Source organism: Mustela nivalis, assembly GCF_964662115.1.
Source record: "Mustela nivalis genome assembly, chromosome: 13".
In the NCBI taxonomy this organism is placed as follows: domain Eukaryota; kingdom Metazoa; phylum Chordata; class Mammalia; order Carnivora; family Mustelidae; genus Mustela; species Mustela nivalis.
Genome location: NC_139032.1, coordinates 86,915,441 through 86,931,116, shown reverse-complemented (window position 1 = coordinate 86,931,116; position 15,676 = coordinate 86,915,441). Strand labels below are relative to the sequence as shown.

The 15,676-nt window shown below is 57.4% G+C and overlaps 1 protein-coding gene across 1 annotated transcript; it reads right to left on the bottom strand.

Annotated features, from left to right (window-relative positions):
* Positions 1-1,549: 1,549 nt before the first annotated feature.
* Positions 1,550-11,003, bottom strand: DOLPP1 (dolichyldiphosphatase 1). Its single transcript, XM_082695899.1, has 8 exons — positions 10,780-11,003; positions 7,162-7,262; positions 6,792-6,876; positions 6,602-6,701; positions 6,267-6,365; positions 5,598-5,726; positions 5,088-5,177; positions 1,550-3,078 (listed from the first exon to the last, which is right to left on the bottom strand). Exons 1-8 carry the CDS (start codon positions 10,853-10,855, stop codon positions 3,042-3,044), a joined length of 717 nt encoding a protein of 238 aa, XP_082552025.1. The 5' UTR covers positions 10,856-11,003; the 3' UTR covers positions 1,550-3,041.
* Positions 11,004-15,676: the final 4,673 nt, after the last annotated feature.

The following is a 15,676-nucleotide window of genomic DNA, read 5'->3' as shown; positions in this document are numbered from 1 at the left end:
GGAGGGTGTTTTAGGAAGATGCCGAGGAATGGGTTGAAGGGGGCCTGGCTGGGCTGTGGATGAGGGAGCCATGGGCAGAGGCTTCACGGTCTCCAGGGGAGGGACTGGTGGGGCCCTGGACCCGGAGTGGCTTGGCAGGTGGGACGAGCGACATTTGAAAGATGTTTATTATATACAAAGTGGTCAGCTAGGCTTGGGACAAGTTGGGCTGCCTGAAGGTGGGGATGGGGAGCAGGGGCGGGGGACTGCCAATGGGGGTGAAGGCAGCGAGTCTACCTGGGACTCGGGGAACCCCCAAAGCTCCCTGGACAGCCCCTTCCCTCTCCTCCCTGCCTGCTGGATTTTTGACCCACCTGTCCTCCAGCTCGCCTGTTCTCAACTGCATCCGGTCTGCCTTACACCTACCTATTCTTTTTCACTTTTGATTCATTTCAGTATCTGCCAGATCTCACTTTAGTTTCCTGTCCCCTACAGATATTTTCAAGATTGTCTTTTATTTCCTTAAAATAGTAGAACGATTTTGTCTGTGCCTGATCATTCCGGTAACGTCCCGGTATTTACGGGTCCGCCTCCGTTGCCTGCTTTCTGCTGGTTCCCGGTTACGGCGCCACTTCCTTTTGTACCTGGCCATCTCGGCTTGTATTTTGTGCACTGTGATTTAAAAAACTGTCATACATGGCGGGGGGCAGGGCCGGTGGCTCAGTTAGTTAAGCATCTCCTTTTGGCTCAGGTCATAATTTAGGGTCCTGGGATCGAGCCCCGTGCCAGGCTCTGCGCTCGGGGGGCGTCAGCTTGTCTCTCTCCCTCTGCCCCCATTCATGCTCGCTCGCTCTAATAAGGAAAATCTTCAAAAATTATGTACACAAATAACTGAAGTCTTAGATGAAGTTTTCTCCAGAGATTTGTTTGCTTCTGCCACATACCTGGGGTGAGGTCAACGTGATTGAATGTCAAGGTTCTGTGGACCCAACAGGGATCCAAACCCAACCTCCAAGCTCACGGGACAACAGACAGTTCTGGTTCACCCTGACCCTGACCAAAGGTGTGTTCATTCCGCATCTCTGCTGTGTGAATCAAGGAAGAAGCCTCCCTACCATGGGCCAGCCCTTGCCCACGGCACTCCCACGAGGCCTCCAAACACCCAGCTGTCTCTCCCAAAGCAAGAAACTCACTGAATTAAACAGGGAGAGGAGGCGGCCAAAGCTTCAGAAAGGCTCACTTGCCCAGTCCTCAAGGGCTGTCCCATGGAGAGTGAAGCTGAGCGCACAGCCAGAGCCAGCCGAACCACACAGGGGGGCAGAGCAGGACCACCGAAAGGGGGAACTTGGAACTGAATAGCAGGCAGCAAGATGTCCTCAGGCACTGGGGGGAAATATCACAGAGGCTGTTCAAACCCCAGGGTTGGGGGCTGGAATGGACTAGATGTCTTGGAGATGCTCATGATTTTATGGTGTTAACCACATTCCTGCCCCTTAGAGTGGCATGTCCCCACAGCCACACCCCGCCCCTGGCTCCTCTTATGAGCTCAGGCAACATAGGCTCAAGCCGCCAGAGTTCAAGATTTTATTTTAAAACAATAGTAAACAATTTCATTGATTTTTCTTAAATCAAACCACCTCACACTTGGCTTGTCTCAGGCAAAAAGTAAAAAATAAAAATAAGAAAGGAAGGGGAGGAAAATGTGGGGACTGACCAACCTTCCCCAGAAATAGGCCCCTGGTCCTGGCATCTGGAATGGCTTTTGGACACTGTCTTTAACAAAGGAGAAAAGAAAGCACCGAAATATTGTGCTTCAGCAGCAGGTTAGGAACCTCCACAAAGAAAAAGGGTGGTGGGTTAGGAGGGTGTGGAACACAGGTCCCGAGTAGCCTGGTTCAGTTCTAGAAACTTCCAAAGAGTCTGGAAGCATCTCTTCTCCACAACGCCATTCAAGAGTGACTTAAGAGGTTGGGTGCCCTCAGGAGTAGCTGCCCTCCACACTGGACAGTGGGCGTCTGTGCAGCCACACCCCGGACTCAGGCTTTAGGGTGCCTGAGCAAGTACCCAGGCTCTCGGGAGGGTGTCGAGAAGGACAAGGGAGGGCTCAGAGCACACGGAGGGAAGGGGAAGGGAGAAGGGAGGGGAGGACAGTGACGCCAGGCACCCTCAGCTCCGCTCCCTCACCCGGCTCCTGCTTCCTCTGCACTGTGTTTGGGAGGAGTTGACAACTAATGGCTACGGGAAGGCAGGACAGGAAAAGAGCTGTAAACAGCCTGGGTTCGCTCACCCACATGTGCAGGCTCTTTTGTCAGAAGGGGACCATCGTCTTGGGGACAGGGGACCAGAAAAAGCCCTTGTGGTGCAGGGTCCATAATGGGTAGAGCACAATGACAGCCGCGGCCAAAAGCGCGCTTTCATGGGGCCCTGGCCCCCAGACAAGGAAACACTGAACAAGGTTCTGGAATGGCATTGGTGGCAGGGAGGGCATGGAGGTGCTCCCCTCCTCCGGGGCCCCCACGCCACCTCTCTGGCCCAGGGAGAGGCGGTGTGTCCCCTGGGCCCCAGGCAAAGGGCCCCCGGGCGGCTGACCTCGGCCCCTCCCTGTATGCAGGGCAACCGCAGCAGGCAGGCAGGCTCCTTCGGGCCCCATCTCCAAAAGCCCGTCTGCCTTTGACAAAACCCAAAAATAAATAGTGTGTATTGTTCACGCCACCCGGATCTCCTGGCCCCGCGACCAGAGGTGCAAGCCCTCCTCCTCTACACCACCCCCCGGTGCCCATGCCGAGGGCACTCTCTGCCCGACCAGGGGCTGGCGGCAGCACAGCGAGGGTCTCTGGCCGTGTGGCCCCCTGGCAGCAGGCCCCCCAGGGTCCTGGGTTGAGGGGCTGCCTCGGCCCTTTGGTCCACCTTGTTCATTAAAATTAAAATAAGAAAAAAAAGGCTCCACTTGGTGACTTGGGTCTGTAGAGGTCTCTGCTTCATCCCTCTGTCTGTCGTTCTGTCCATCCTGCAAGGCATCAAGCAGGCCAGATCTGGAGGCTGGACCCAGCCACACTCACCGGTCACTGCAGTTTCGTTCCCAGCTTACGCTGTCTGTTCCTACAAAGTGGGGGTGGAGGTCACAGGTCAGGATGTTTGGGGGTCAAATGAGGGGACCCCTGGCATTCGTGACCCACGCCCTCAGCTGTCCCCTCCCTATCCACAGTCCCATCAAAATGGGTGACTGCCCACTCCGGTAGTGACTACCCATGTAGCAGCCAGTCGGAGCTCCCTGCCCTGGGACCTGGGATTTGGAATCCCAGAGAGGATCGGTGTCTCAGGCTGGGCCTTCTCCAGATGTCTCAGCTCTGGAGCTCAGGAACCCAGCCACGACACTGGGTCAGAGGTGGGCCAGGGATGAGGCCTGAGGCTAGAGGGACCTGGCTAGAATCCAACAAATGCTGGGGATTAGAGATAAGCCAGCAAAAGCAGGGTTCTATTATCACTGACCCAAGCGGATGAAAGACAGCTCTGCACCTGGAGCTATGTAGGCAAAGGTAGAACTACTGACGGACGTTCTACAGAGGATTTGAGTGTCTGGTTGGGGAATGGCTATATCCACGATGAGCCCTGCAACCTGAGGCAAGCAGGGACAATCTCCCCCATTTTCCAGAGAGGCTGACTGCGGCTCAGAAAGGAGAATTTAAATCTCAGAAAACTGGGGTGCCTGGGTGGCTCGGTCGGTTAAGCATGTCTGCCTTCGGCTCAGGTCATGATCCCAGGGTGCTGGGATCAAGTCCCATATCAGGCTCCCTGCTCAGCGGGGAGTCTGCTTCTCCCTCTCCCTCTGTCTGCTGCTCTGCCTCCTGTGCTCTCTCTCCATCAAATTAGTAAGTAAAATCTTTAAAAAATATTAAAAATAAAATACAGAAAACTCACTGCGCCCACACGTCCTGCATGATGTCGCCCCGGCCTCATCCCCTGCTCTGTCCCCTCGTTCCTGGGCTCCAGCCACACCTGCCTCTGTCTGTTCAGTGCACTCCCCCCGCTTTGCCCTGCCTTAGAAACTCCGCGGGTGCGGTTCCCTCTGCAAAGGGTACGCTCCCTGCCACCTCCACTTCATCAGGCCCACTCTCTCCACACTCAGGCCCGCCTCCCCAGGGCAGCCCGCACAACTACCCTGCCCCCTCCCTCCCCACTCAGGATCCTGCCATGAGCTCTCAGGCCCAGGACACAGACCACACAGGCAGGCGCTTCACTCCTCACGTCTCCCCTGCCTGCCATGAGCCCCTCCCTCGGTGCTACCCCCCAGCACACGGGCTGGCCCAGAGCAGATGCACGGGGAAATTCTGGTTGATGAGAGCAGGTGGGGGCCAGCCACATGCGGCCAGCTGGGGCGCTTCCATCAATAATGGGATCGCCTGCCCTAACCCCCTCAAATCTCCTTTCCTCATGCATCCAGGGCTTTACCCTTAAGCTCGTTAGGATAATTTGGAGCATGAGGCACCAGACACATTTCCCGGATGCTGGAAGACTCTGCCGGGACCTGCCCCAGGGTTCTTCTCACCAGCATGTCAGGAAACCTCCCAGGCTGACTCTGGAGTCTCACCTCACCTCAGCTCCCCCTCTGCACCTGAGGAGAAACCCAGCCTTCCCCATCCCAGCTGGCGCCCAACCCAGGATCCGGGGTGAGTGGAGAGGGACAGTGGAGTCAGGAGGCTCCCAAGCCCAGCTTTGCCCCAACCTGCTATGCAACCACAGGCAGCCCCAACTCCCCGTGCCTCAGTTTACCCATCCGTAGGAGAGTATCTGGACCACACAACTCCAAGGGATAGCCACATACAGCCAGCCCAAGAATCACAGCCGCCCAGTTGTCTGGCTCTGGGCTACAGAGGCTAAAAGCACAGCTCTGGGCCAGACAGCCGGGCTCCCTGCCCAGCTCCCACACCCACCAACTGCAAGTCCCCAGCTAAGTCACTCCTCTTCTCTTCTCTGAGCCTCAGTTTCTCAGCTGTAAAATGGGGCTTAGGGAAAGGTGCAGGGGAGCCCTCCAAAAAGCAAGGACGGTAGCCGCTATGGGGCTCTGCCCCACTGAGCCAGGACCCCGTGACTGTTGGCACCTAACTCACCTGGCTTCTGCCCGGGTTACCGTGTACTCAAACCAGAGTACGTTGGGGATGAGGCTCGTGTCTCGGATTAGGAAGAACTCAGAGATAGGCCTGGAGAAACAGACATCCAGAAAGCCAGGACCACATCAGGGCACAAGCCTGCCACCAAGTCAAACAACCCACCCCCTCAGTGCCCAGGGCTGGCAATGCACCCTCCCCCACTGTTCAGAGTCTCTGCCTGGCCTGTGACCCAGGAGCCACTGAGAGACCCAGACGTGTCACCTGTGTGACACTCAGGCAGGGGTGCTGCCCCATGGTACACACAGCCCAGCAGGACTCGGGCTGCTTCCCAAGCCCCTGAGAGCTAAGATGCAGAGGATGGCCCCTTGGCTTCTGGGCCTGAAAAAATACCAGAGGGAGGAGGATGCCAGGAAAGTAGGGCCTGCAGCCCATGCCCTCCGAAAAGGGGGACACGAGGGCCCTCCCAGGGGCAGAGGCAGGTGGGGCAGTCACGGGGCAGGAGGCAGTTACCAGGCTGCTATCCTAGGGAACAGTGGGGTGAGGACCTCCTGGGTGAAGGCAAACCAGGCGACGGCCATGAGGCTCCCAGCAATGCCCCCATAGAGCACCTGGCTCCAGGTGTGGTACAGCAGGTAGACCCTGGGCCAAGGACAGAGGGAAGTTCATGAGACCCAGATGGGAACAGGCCTGCACGATTCCCCGTGCCCAAGCACTGGCTTCCCCGGAACTTGCGTGTGCACGCAGGGAGACACACACAGATAGGACAGACTTCTGTGAACACACAGCCTCCAATCTACTTCCAGAAGGAGCTGCTCCTTCCAGCAGTGGCTCCCCCAACCACAGAAGGGAAGGGATGGTTCTGTTGGGATGTGCGCCTCCCTTCTGTTCAGCCTTCAGCTCTGAGTCTGTCTGCACGAAGCTCCTCCAGGACACTGGGAACAGGTGGCTGATGTGTGCAGGTGTCCCCAAAACCGTGGGCTCGGCCAGGAGGAGAGAAAAGGACCAGGCTGGAAGGGGTAGTGGAGCCCTAGCCCTTAAAAATGAGAGGCCTGGAACCCCTTTCCCAGACCTGCTCTACAGGCTCTGGGACTTGGCTCCATGGGGAGGTCCAACAGGGACCACAAATGCAGCAAGACCCCAGGGGGCAGGGTGGGGGTGGGGCTCTCTGCCCCTCCATACCTGCTATAGGAGACTAGAAAGGCTGCAGCGAGGAGACCCAGGGAAAGCACATGCCTCCAAAGCAAGTCCAGGAACCTGGCGTTGTTTGTTTGGTGCATTCTGGGAAAACAGGCCCGTCAGATGGCCTCGGCCCACAGCCTGGACCTCAGGCCTCCCTGACAGCCCCGGTCCCATCCAAATGCCACCAGGGCACCTTCTCCGTGGCTGCAGCTCCTCCCACCCCCAACAGAGGCCAAGCCCCAAGGATGTCCAAAGAGCTAAGAGCGAGTCCCTGGCAGAGGCCAGCCTGGGCTGGTTCAGCCCCCCCCCCCACCCCGGCCAGGACAGAATCTCACCTTAAATACAGGAAGAGGAAAGAGTAGACGGAGAAGAACCACATAAACTGAGAATGGCTGGAGGGCATCCCGTACTTGGTGCCCACTGCCATGTGGGGGCCTAGGAGAGCGAGAACACAGCAGGATGGGGGGATACAGGCCTCCCGGTCACATCCCGAACCCCCCCCGGACCCCACGACCCAGATCCCACCTCCACAGGGCCGTGGCTCCTGGATGACGTGTTTGATCAGCCAGTTGACCCCCTCGTTCAGTGCCAGGCCCCCAAGGAACGAAATCTGCCGGGAAGATGTGCAGTCAGCTGGGCCTCAGTGTGCCTGCTGGCCGCCACCCAGGCCCAAAGACTGTGGCCCTGCCTGACCCTCCACGCCCAACGAGCGAACAGCCCGAACCGGCTGGGAAGCTCCGCCCAAGAAAGGTGGAGGCAGGGAAAGGAGAGCGAAGCGCCTGGGATGAAGAGGTGTGCCCGCAGCCCCCCCAACCCCCGCACCCTTCCCCAGCATGGGGGCACCAGAGGAGCCGTGCAGGGATGGGCAGGGATGGGCAGGGATAGACTTACTCACCGTGTGCAGCTCCCGCTTGAATATGATGAGGGTCACGAAACCAACAATGACGAAGACAGGGCTGAGGCTCAGGTAGGCAAGGAGGTGGCCAGAGAGATCACCTGGGGAGGGGCAGGGGGAGGGGTGGGCACAGGGAGAACAGGATGAGGCCAGAGCACCACAATCACAAGAGGGGCAAGTCAAGTGGGACCTGAGCCAGAAAGAAGGCCCCAGAAGGGCGCAAAGAGCAGGACCAGGCAGCTGTAACTGCCTCAGTCTACCAGGTGACCACACCAACTCAGCCACGGGCACGACAGACCAGTGTCCAATCACTGAGCCTTCATGTGCATAGATCGTAAGTTTAAAGCTGGTGCCTTCACTGGCCCCATTCTGTAAAGGAAGAAACTCAGTCCCACAGGGGTTGTGTGACGTGCCCAAGGACACACAGCCAGAAGGAGGTGGGGTCTGACCTAAAATCCAACTCTCTAGCCTGGATCAGGTAGTAAGCCCATCACCCTGCCAAAGCAGGAATTTGAACCTGGCCTGGCCTGATCTTCAAGGCCAGGTCCCAGAGGAGGCAGCCAGCAGGCACACGGGCGCCTCTGGAACACAGCGCTGTGCTGAGGCTCCCCCCACCAAGCCCTGGGCCGCCAAAGGAACCTGGAAATCTCTGGACCTTGCAGAAAGAGTCTGTCAGGGACCAAGCGAGGGGAGGGGAGAGGCTGCTCTCGCCAATACGGTAGCCTCTCCATTGGCAAGACATTGGCTACCTACGACCTGTTTTTACCTCTTTACAGGCCCAGAAAGGAGGCTGTAAGGGAATCAGAAGCCCCTTTGAGAGCTGAGGACATGGAAGCCAAGAGATAAGAGCCACGTTCCCTCTCGGTCAAGGGCAGGGCTGACAGAGTCCAAAGACTGCCCTCACCATTAGAGACAGGGTGGCTGAGGGGCCACTCTCAGGTCAGAGGGCATGCATGCCTCATGGTTCAGTTCCTGAGCCAGTGAGAAGGGCAGCCACGTCCTACAGCGGTGGGAGCTTTGATGCAGCAAGGCCCATGAGACCAGCTCAGCCCCTAGCACTCAGGACGCTTCCATGTTGGGAGAGCTCAGCATGGGAAACGTCCCACACCACCAGCCTGGCCTCATACAGGCAGCAGGAAAGTACCCACACAGGGTTGAGCCCAGATTCCAGGCTGAAGAGACGGTCACACACCTGGCCTCACTCACATCTACCCACAGTAGGACTGGCTGGCAGAACTGGCATGAGGGAAGGGCCCAGCAACCTAGGCGCGAGGGCCACTGCTGCCCTGGGCCCACTGGGTGACACTGGGTGAGGCCCTCCATCTCATCCACGTGAGGGCCCGGTCCCTTCCAGCTCTGAGACTCTGGGTTTCTCGGCTGCCCAAATGATGCCCCAAGCACCAGTTTGTAAGGACAGGAAGTAGTTGGTGCCCCAAAACCTTTGACCATCTCCACAGCCTGTCCCACAGCCAACGCTACCCTTGGGTCTTCCTGCAGATGCTGCAGACACTCTGGCCTCATCACTCCCTGATCTTGGCCCCTGTGTGGTTCCCTCTGCCCCTGGGATGAATCCCACTTCAGCCCAGCTCATCAGGCCCTGCCCAGACCTGCCCCGCTTCCCTCCCACCTCTGTTCCAGTCCCCAGGAACATAACTCAGAGCATTCCCTGAATGCCCCCTGCCCTGTCCCACTTCTGGACCTTGGCACACCCAGGCTCCCCCAACTTGAAATGCTGTCTGTGTTAATGCAACATTAATAAATGAAGTAGCCACCACAGTGGGGGGGCAGGGGGGAAGACACGTTCCTGCCATCGCAGAGCTCTCGGTCTGTGGGGGAATCTGTAACCAGGGCACTGCTCATGATACACTCGCTAGTGTAGCTATGGGGCCAGTATCAGTCCCTCTCTCTACACGTTAGGCTCCAGGAGAGCTGGGACGGGGTCTCTACACCCTGCCCCATCTCCCAAGCCCAGCACAGCCCCTGGCACTTACCCAGGCTCAAAAACAATGCTACGTGAGTAGAGAAGGGACGAAGGAAGCAAGGATCAGTGTGGTGAGGGCACAAAAGGGGCTACAGAAGAGTGAGCAACGGACTAGACCTCAAACGAGGCCCCCAGGTTCACCCAGCTCCCTCCTCCAGGCACTCACAGTCCTTGCAAAAGGTCCCTTGTCACAGCCTGTGTCGTGCTGCTCCCGAACGCCAGGCTCCTTCTTCTGGTTTGTGAGCACTCAGAGAAGCTACTCTGAGGCCACGGAGAGGAAATATGAAAGCACTGAGGCCTTCAAGCCCCTTCCCCTCTCCAGGCCTTGGTTTCCCTCCTGTCGGGAGCGAGCCTCCTGTAAAGCGGTGGATTTTGTTTTTTGTTTTTTTTTTTTCACAGTCCATAGGGCAGAGAAGGTATGGGCCTGTTCACCATTCTAAACCAGACCTAGCCCAGGGCCTAGCACTCGGGAGGTGCTCGGTGAATACTGGCTGAATGAATGAGGGATAAATGGTGGGTAGGCAGGCAGGCAGGGCACAGGCCTGGCAGGGCCACCCCACCCCGGATATAACCAAGAACACCTAGGGTCAAAGTTCCGGGCATCCAGCCCTGAAACCCTCAGCAGCGCCAGGTACTCCTATCTCTGCGCTCGAGAGCAGCATGCACAGGCCTTTCTTGGGGCCACCAGGGCTCAATGAGAGGCCCCCAGCCTCACCCAACACCCAGTCGTCCTACTCAGGGAGGGTGGGATGGGCTTGAGACGGTCGTGGAAAGGTGAGATGATATTTACGGCAGTTATATACTGAAAGTTTACTGTGTGCCAGGCAACGCACTCAGCATTTCTCACATCACCACTGGAAGGAAGGCACTGTGATCAGTCCCACTTTAGAGACGAACTAACCGAGGCACAGAGAGGTGAAGTCATTAGCTCCAGGCCTCAGCCTGACCTGGAACCCAGATACTTCTGACCCGAAGGCCCAAGATCTGCACCACTCTACTAGCCTGTCGCTACAGGACCTCTCGGCTGGAAAAACCTGCACTTCTAGAGACGTATCTGATTGGGAAACTCCAGAAGTCAGATCCCAGGGGTTTCCAGTCCCCTAACCCGGCCCCCTCTGTTGTGGGGCAGTGCCCTACTCATGGCGTGGCCCAAGCACTCAAACAACGAATAGCTTCCCGGCCTCGGTTTGCACACTCCCAGCAGTGGGGAGCTCTCTGCAGCCCCAAAGCGCTGTCTGAAGGAAAGCGGCACTCCCTGCACGCCGAAGAGGGAGTCTGGCCTCTCGGCCTCCAGGGAAGGCAGGGAAGAGGGCCCCAGGTCCAGGCCGGTCATCCATTCCCGCCTCACGCAGACCCCAGCCCCATTACAGCCCACCCGCGTCCCCGGACCCGGGGGAGCGGCCCGGCCGCGCAGCCGCAGAGTGCGCGAACGAGCCGCTCACAATTTCGCCCAGCTCATCGCCGCACCACTGCGCCTGCGCGGCGCGCGCGCCGGCCGAGCCCCTCCAAGGCTCACTATTTGACAGTTCCCACCCGGGTCCCCCGGCGCCCCCTCCGCGAGCTCGCGCGGGCCGGAGCGCCTGGGGCTGACGGGCCGACCCCAGGAAGGCGTCCTCCGAGGCGGGGCCGCCTTTTACCTGTGGGATATTCGACGTGGGTGAGGGTCACCGGCCGCCATGAAGCGGGGAGCGAGCACTGTCCGTCCGCTGCCATCTTACCCGGAGACCGGGCTTCGCCGAGCAGCCAATGGGGAGCCAGGGGGGCGGTGGTCCTGACCTATCACGCCGGGGAGGCGCCGCGTGCCCAATCGGAGGCCGATACAGGTAGCGGCGCAGCCATTTAGCGTGCCGGCCCTGAGGCTGACCCGAGCGGCGAATCAGAGAGCGGGGCCCCGGAGCATGCGAGCCGACCGAGCCGGCGTCCAATCCATGGCGAGCACAGGTAGGAGCCTGGCCAATCAGAAAAGAGGAGGGTCCCAGCACACAACTGAGAGCAGAACAGCCAATCACAAGGTGAAGCGGGCTCACAGTGTGAGCAGGGCGGGCCAATCAGGCGCTAGCGTGGGGGGCGTGTTGAAGTGTGGTGGGAGCTTTGGTTTGGCTGGGACACACGCGGAGTGGAGGCTTCCTCCGTACTCCAAGCCCGGCCAGAGCTGGCGGGAGCTGGGCTGCGGTCAGAACGCACGCTCGAAGCGGGGAGGCAGCCTCAGCTCGTTGGGATCTGAGCCGACCCACTTTTAGTTACGAGTAAACTGAGGCCGAAGACCCGTGTACTGACCGGCGACAGGCCAGGTCTCACCAAGCCGACAGCCCCGTGGTAGAAGGATGTGGGGCGGCGGACGGAGCTGCCCGAGCGGGGCGCGCAGTCGGTGCCCTAAATGCTTTACAGAATGGAGGCTTAACTCAAGTTGAGAAAGACTCCTTCCTTCTTTCATTGAATTAACAAAGATGTTTTGATTCAGCCACGTTTGGGGAGCATTTTAAACAAGAAGCCGGTGTCTCACCTACGCCTCGGTTTCCCCGAAACATTCCTCTCGGTGGCCACAGGGCCACACCTTTCCACGCACCTCCCAGTCTCCTGCCCGCACCCCCCGCCCCCGTCTCTCCGGCTGGATTGAATTACTCCGCCCAGCCAGGATGCCCGGCCCCTCTTGTCTCCCAGACTTGGCACAGGCTGTTCTGCTGCCTGGAAAGCATCTCCCCTCCTGCCCCACTTCGCCTGGCTCAGGTGTCTGCCCCAAGTCTGGCTCAGGTGTCTCTTCTCAGAGGTTTCCACGGGCAGGTGAGAGGCCTCTGCTGGGTTCCCGGTTGTGTCTCCTCTTCTACCTCAGCGCTGACCACCCTGGACCATTACTGGTTCCTTGTCAGTCTCCCAATAAGCAGTGGTTCTCTGATTTCTTGCCGCACCAAGATCAGCTGTAGAAATGCAGGTTCCTGGGCCCCACCGGGGCCTGGGTTGCTTCAGTAAATCTGAGTCAGAGCCGTGGAGTCTGCATTTCTTTGTGCTCTGGGGGTTCTGACAAAAGTAGGTCCAGACATATGGAGAAGCTTGAGCAACATGAAGACAGGGCCTGGGGGCCCCTGCATCACTCAGTGGGTTAACCACCTGCCCTCTGCTCAGGTCATGATCCCAGAGTTCCAGGATGGAGCCCTCTTGGGACTCCCTGCTCATTGGAGAATTGGCTTCTCCCTCGCCCCTCACCCCGCTCTCGTGTGAACGCACTCTGTCTTTCAAATAAAATCTTAAAAAGAAAAAAAAAAAAAAAAAAGTCCTGTTACGGGTTTGAGCCTGACCCAGACTAGTGCTAGAACAAGTGCTCAGTAAGTATACTGCCTAAGTCCCTGTGCGAAGTGAGAATAAAGCAGAGGGTTTCACTGCCCAAAGTGGCTCACTCTGCTGCAACCATGGGCTTGGGCTGAGGAGTCGGGTGGAGGGGGATGGTGGGCACTCAACCCACCCACGAGCCAGGAGGGCCCCGGGGCCCTCTCAGCTGTTCTCAGCCCCCACCCAGCCCAGCCTGGGCTTGTGCGGGTCAGCTGGCTCCCTCTCCCTGTCACCCGCGCTCAGGCTCCCTCAGGCACTGCCATTATTAGCCTGTGAGAAGCAGGAGGTGTGAGGAGAGGGCTGTGAGTTTCCCAGAATAATTCCCTGGTGCAAGGCATCCATCCTGAGCCCGGCTACTTTGCCCCTCCCTGGCTGGCAGCCCTTTCAATGATGAGCAAATGGGCCTAGAGATGCAGAGCCCCTGAAACCCAAGCCTGTCTGACGCCAGAGCCCTCTCACCTCAGGGAGAGTGTTGTGGAGGAAGTGACAAGGACAGGGGACTATAAAACGAGAGGGCGGGGGCAACTGGGTGACTTCAGTGGGTTAAAGCCTCTGCCTTCGGCTCAGGTCATGATCCCAGAGTCCTGGGATTGAGCCCTGCGTGGAGCTCTGTGCTCCGCAGGGAGCCTGCTTCCCTTTCTTTCTCTGCCTGCCTCTCTGCCTACTTGTGATTTGTCTGTCAAATGAATACATAAAATATTTTATTTTTTTTTAAGATTTTATTTATTTATCTATCTATTTATTTATTTATTTGACAGGCAGAGATCACAAGCAGGCAGAGAGGCAGGCAGAAAGAGAAAGGGGGAAGCAGGCTCCCCACTGAGCAGAGAGCCCGACGCGGGCCTTGATCCCAGGACCCCGAGATCATGACCCGAGCCGAAGGCAGTGGCTTAACCCACTGAGCCACCCAGGCACCCAAATAAAATATTTTTTAAAAATAAATAAATAAAATCTTAAAAATAAAGTAAAATAAAATGAGAGGGCGTTCTCCCAAGTGGGATTTTCCTGGCAGAGGCAACAGCATAAGCAAGTGTCCTGACCCTGGAGTGTTGGGGGTGGGGGGCAAGAGAGAGGGAGAGGGGACAGGTGCTGGGGAAGGAGAGCCAGCAGGGGCCTGGCCATCCCAAACTTTGAGGTCACCACCGGTGGTGAGGACAAAGTGGAGCTCTGAAGCGTGGGTTGGGTAATTGGTTGGGCTTTGCTTGCCCATCTATGTGAGCAGCCCCCAGACCAACAAGCAAGACCCGAGGAGCCCCGGACACCCTGTCTTGTCACCCTCTGGTGACCACCATCCCAATTTCTAACACCCCGCATTAGCTGGATCTGAATTTTGTACTTTCTAGAAGCAGAATTCTACAGTAGGTACTTTTTGCCCGGGGCTTCTTTCACGAGCATTGTGTTTGTTGATCCGCGCTGTGGCCTGTAGTTCTAATATGTTCACTCCCGCTGTGCAGCATTCCCTGGTGTGAACACAGCACACACCACAGTTTATTTCCCATCCGACTCAGTGGACATTTGGGGTGTTTCTGGGTTTAGGGAGTTATGAACAGTGCTGCTCATATGGTATGCTGTGCATACCTTTGGGGTACCAGTTAGGACATTTCTCATGGAGATGTGCCTGGAAGCCAAAGCAGGGTCCCCAGAGATGACAGGTCTGACCTGTCAAGCAAGCGGACAAGAGGCTGAGCAGTGCAGACATGCCTGCTGCGAGGAGCCCCCCGGGAGGCTGCAGGAACCACCTGCCTCCTCCCTGAGCTGAGAGGTGGACCAGCAGGGCCCCTGGTATCGCTCTGAGCAAACTGGGAGGTGCCCCAGTCTTAGTCACTTGCACAGTTGTCAGGACAGCAAGGCAGTGCTGAATGCTCCCAGTTTATAGCTGAGGACAAGTGAGACTCCTGACTGCCCCCCCATTTGCCAGGGCATTGTACCCCACCTGCACTTGTTTGCGCTCAGAGTTCTTTAGGAAACTCCCCATCTCTGTCTCCCCAAAATGTGTCTGCTGCCACCCACTGGATGAGAGGTTCATTCGTTCACTTTAGACCCAGAGTTCCCAGCCAGTGCCAGACCAGGAATGGGCATCAGGGATGAAGAGTGAACGTGACCAGTGGCGTGTCACTCTCAGGGAACTCATTCCAGGGGAGGTTGTGGGAATCCTGGACCCCAAAGATGCCGGTTACAAAGCCACATCATCTCGGGGTGCCTGGCTCTTGATCTCAAGGTGGTGAGTTCGAGTCCCATGTGTGGTGTACAGTTTACTCAAAATTGGAAAAAAAAAAAAAAAAAAGACCCAGGGCCTCAAACTAGAAGTGACATTTTGTTAGAGAGGACCCATTCTAGAAGTGATGTTTGGCTTTAAAACCTCTGGGAGGAGCCATTTATTATCTGTCTCCAAGAGCAGAAGATTGTAGAAGCCAGGGTTTGGAGTTACAAGCACCAGGGTGCCAAGTCCTTGAGACAAATCATCTGGCTCATCTCTTGTGCTGGTGGCATTTTCTGATTTCCGTGGTGTAAGTACTCTCTCCTGTGGCCACTTTCAAGCTACCACTGGGACGTTCCTGAATGGAGAGTGGATGTGCCCACCACACAGGCAGCTCTCACATCTGCCACTGCCCATGCAGCTGGAGGAGAGCTTGGCACACAGCAGGTGCACAGCAAATACTCTGAGAACAAGTGAATGTCCTGTCCCCTTTGTGTGTACATCTGGGAGCCACTTCTGTTGTAATTCAAACTACTGTTTTTTGAGCGCTTGGCGTGAACCACATTGTGAACCCCAAAGCACTCTGAGATCTCGCCCTCCACACCCCCCCTCATGCTGTGCAAGCATCAGTCTCCTGTAAAAGAAGCCCGGAGGCTGATCATGACCTGATGTAAATACAAACAACTCCAAGGTGAAGGACAGAGGGCGTGGCTTCAGGAGACCTGGGCATCCATCCCAGGGACGGCCGCGGACTCACTGTCTGCACTGGGGTGGTCACCCCTCCCCTTGTGATCTCCCCTTGGATCAACAAGGGGTTTGGATCCTGTTCTCCACCACTGTGTAACGAGCCAGCCCAAAACGTAGTACCGTAAAACCATCACCATTGTATTGCTCAAGACCGGCGAATTTGGGTGGGCTCAGCTGGGCAGTTCTGCTGGGGTCACTACTGCACCTGTGTGGTCCAAGCAGCCTCCTCCAAGTCTGGAAGTTAGCTGGGGCTGCCAGCCAGGGTG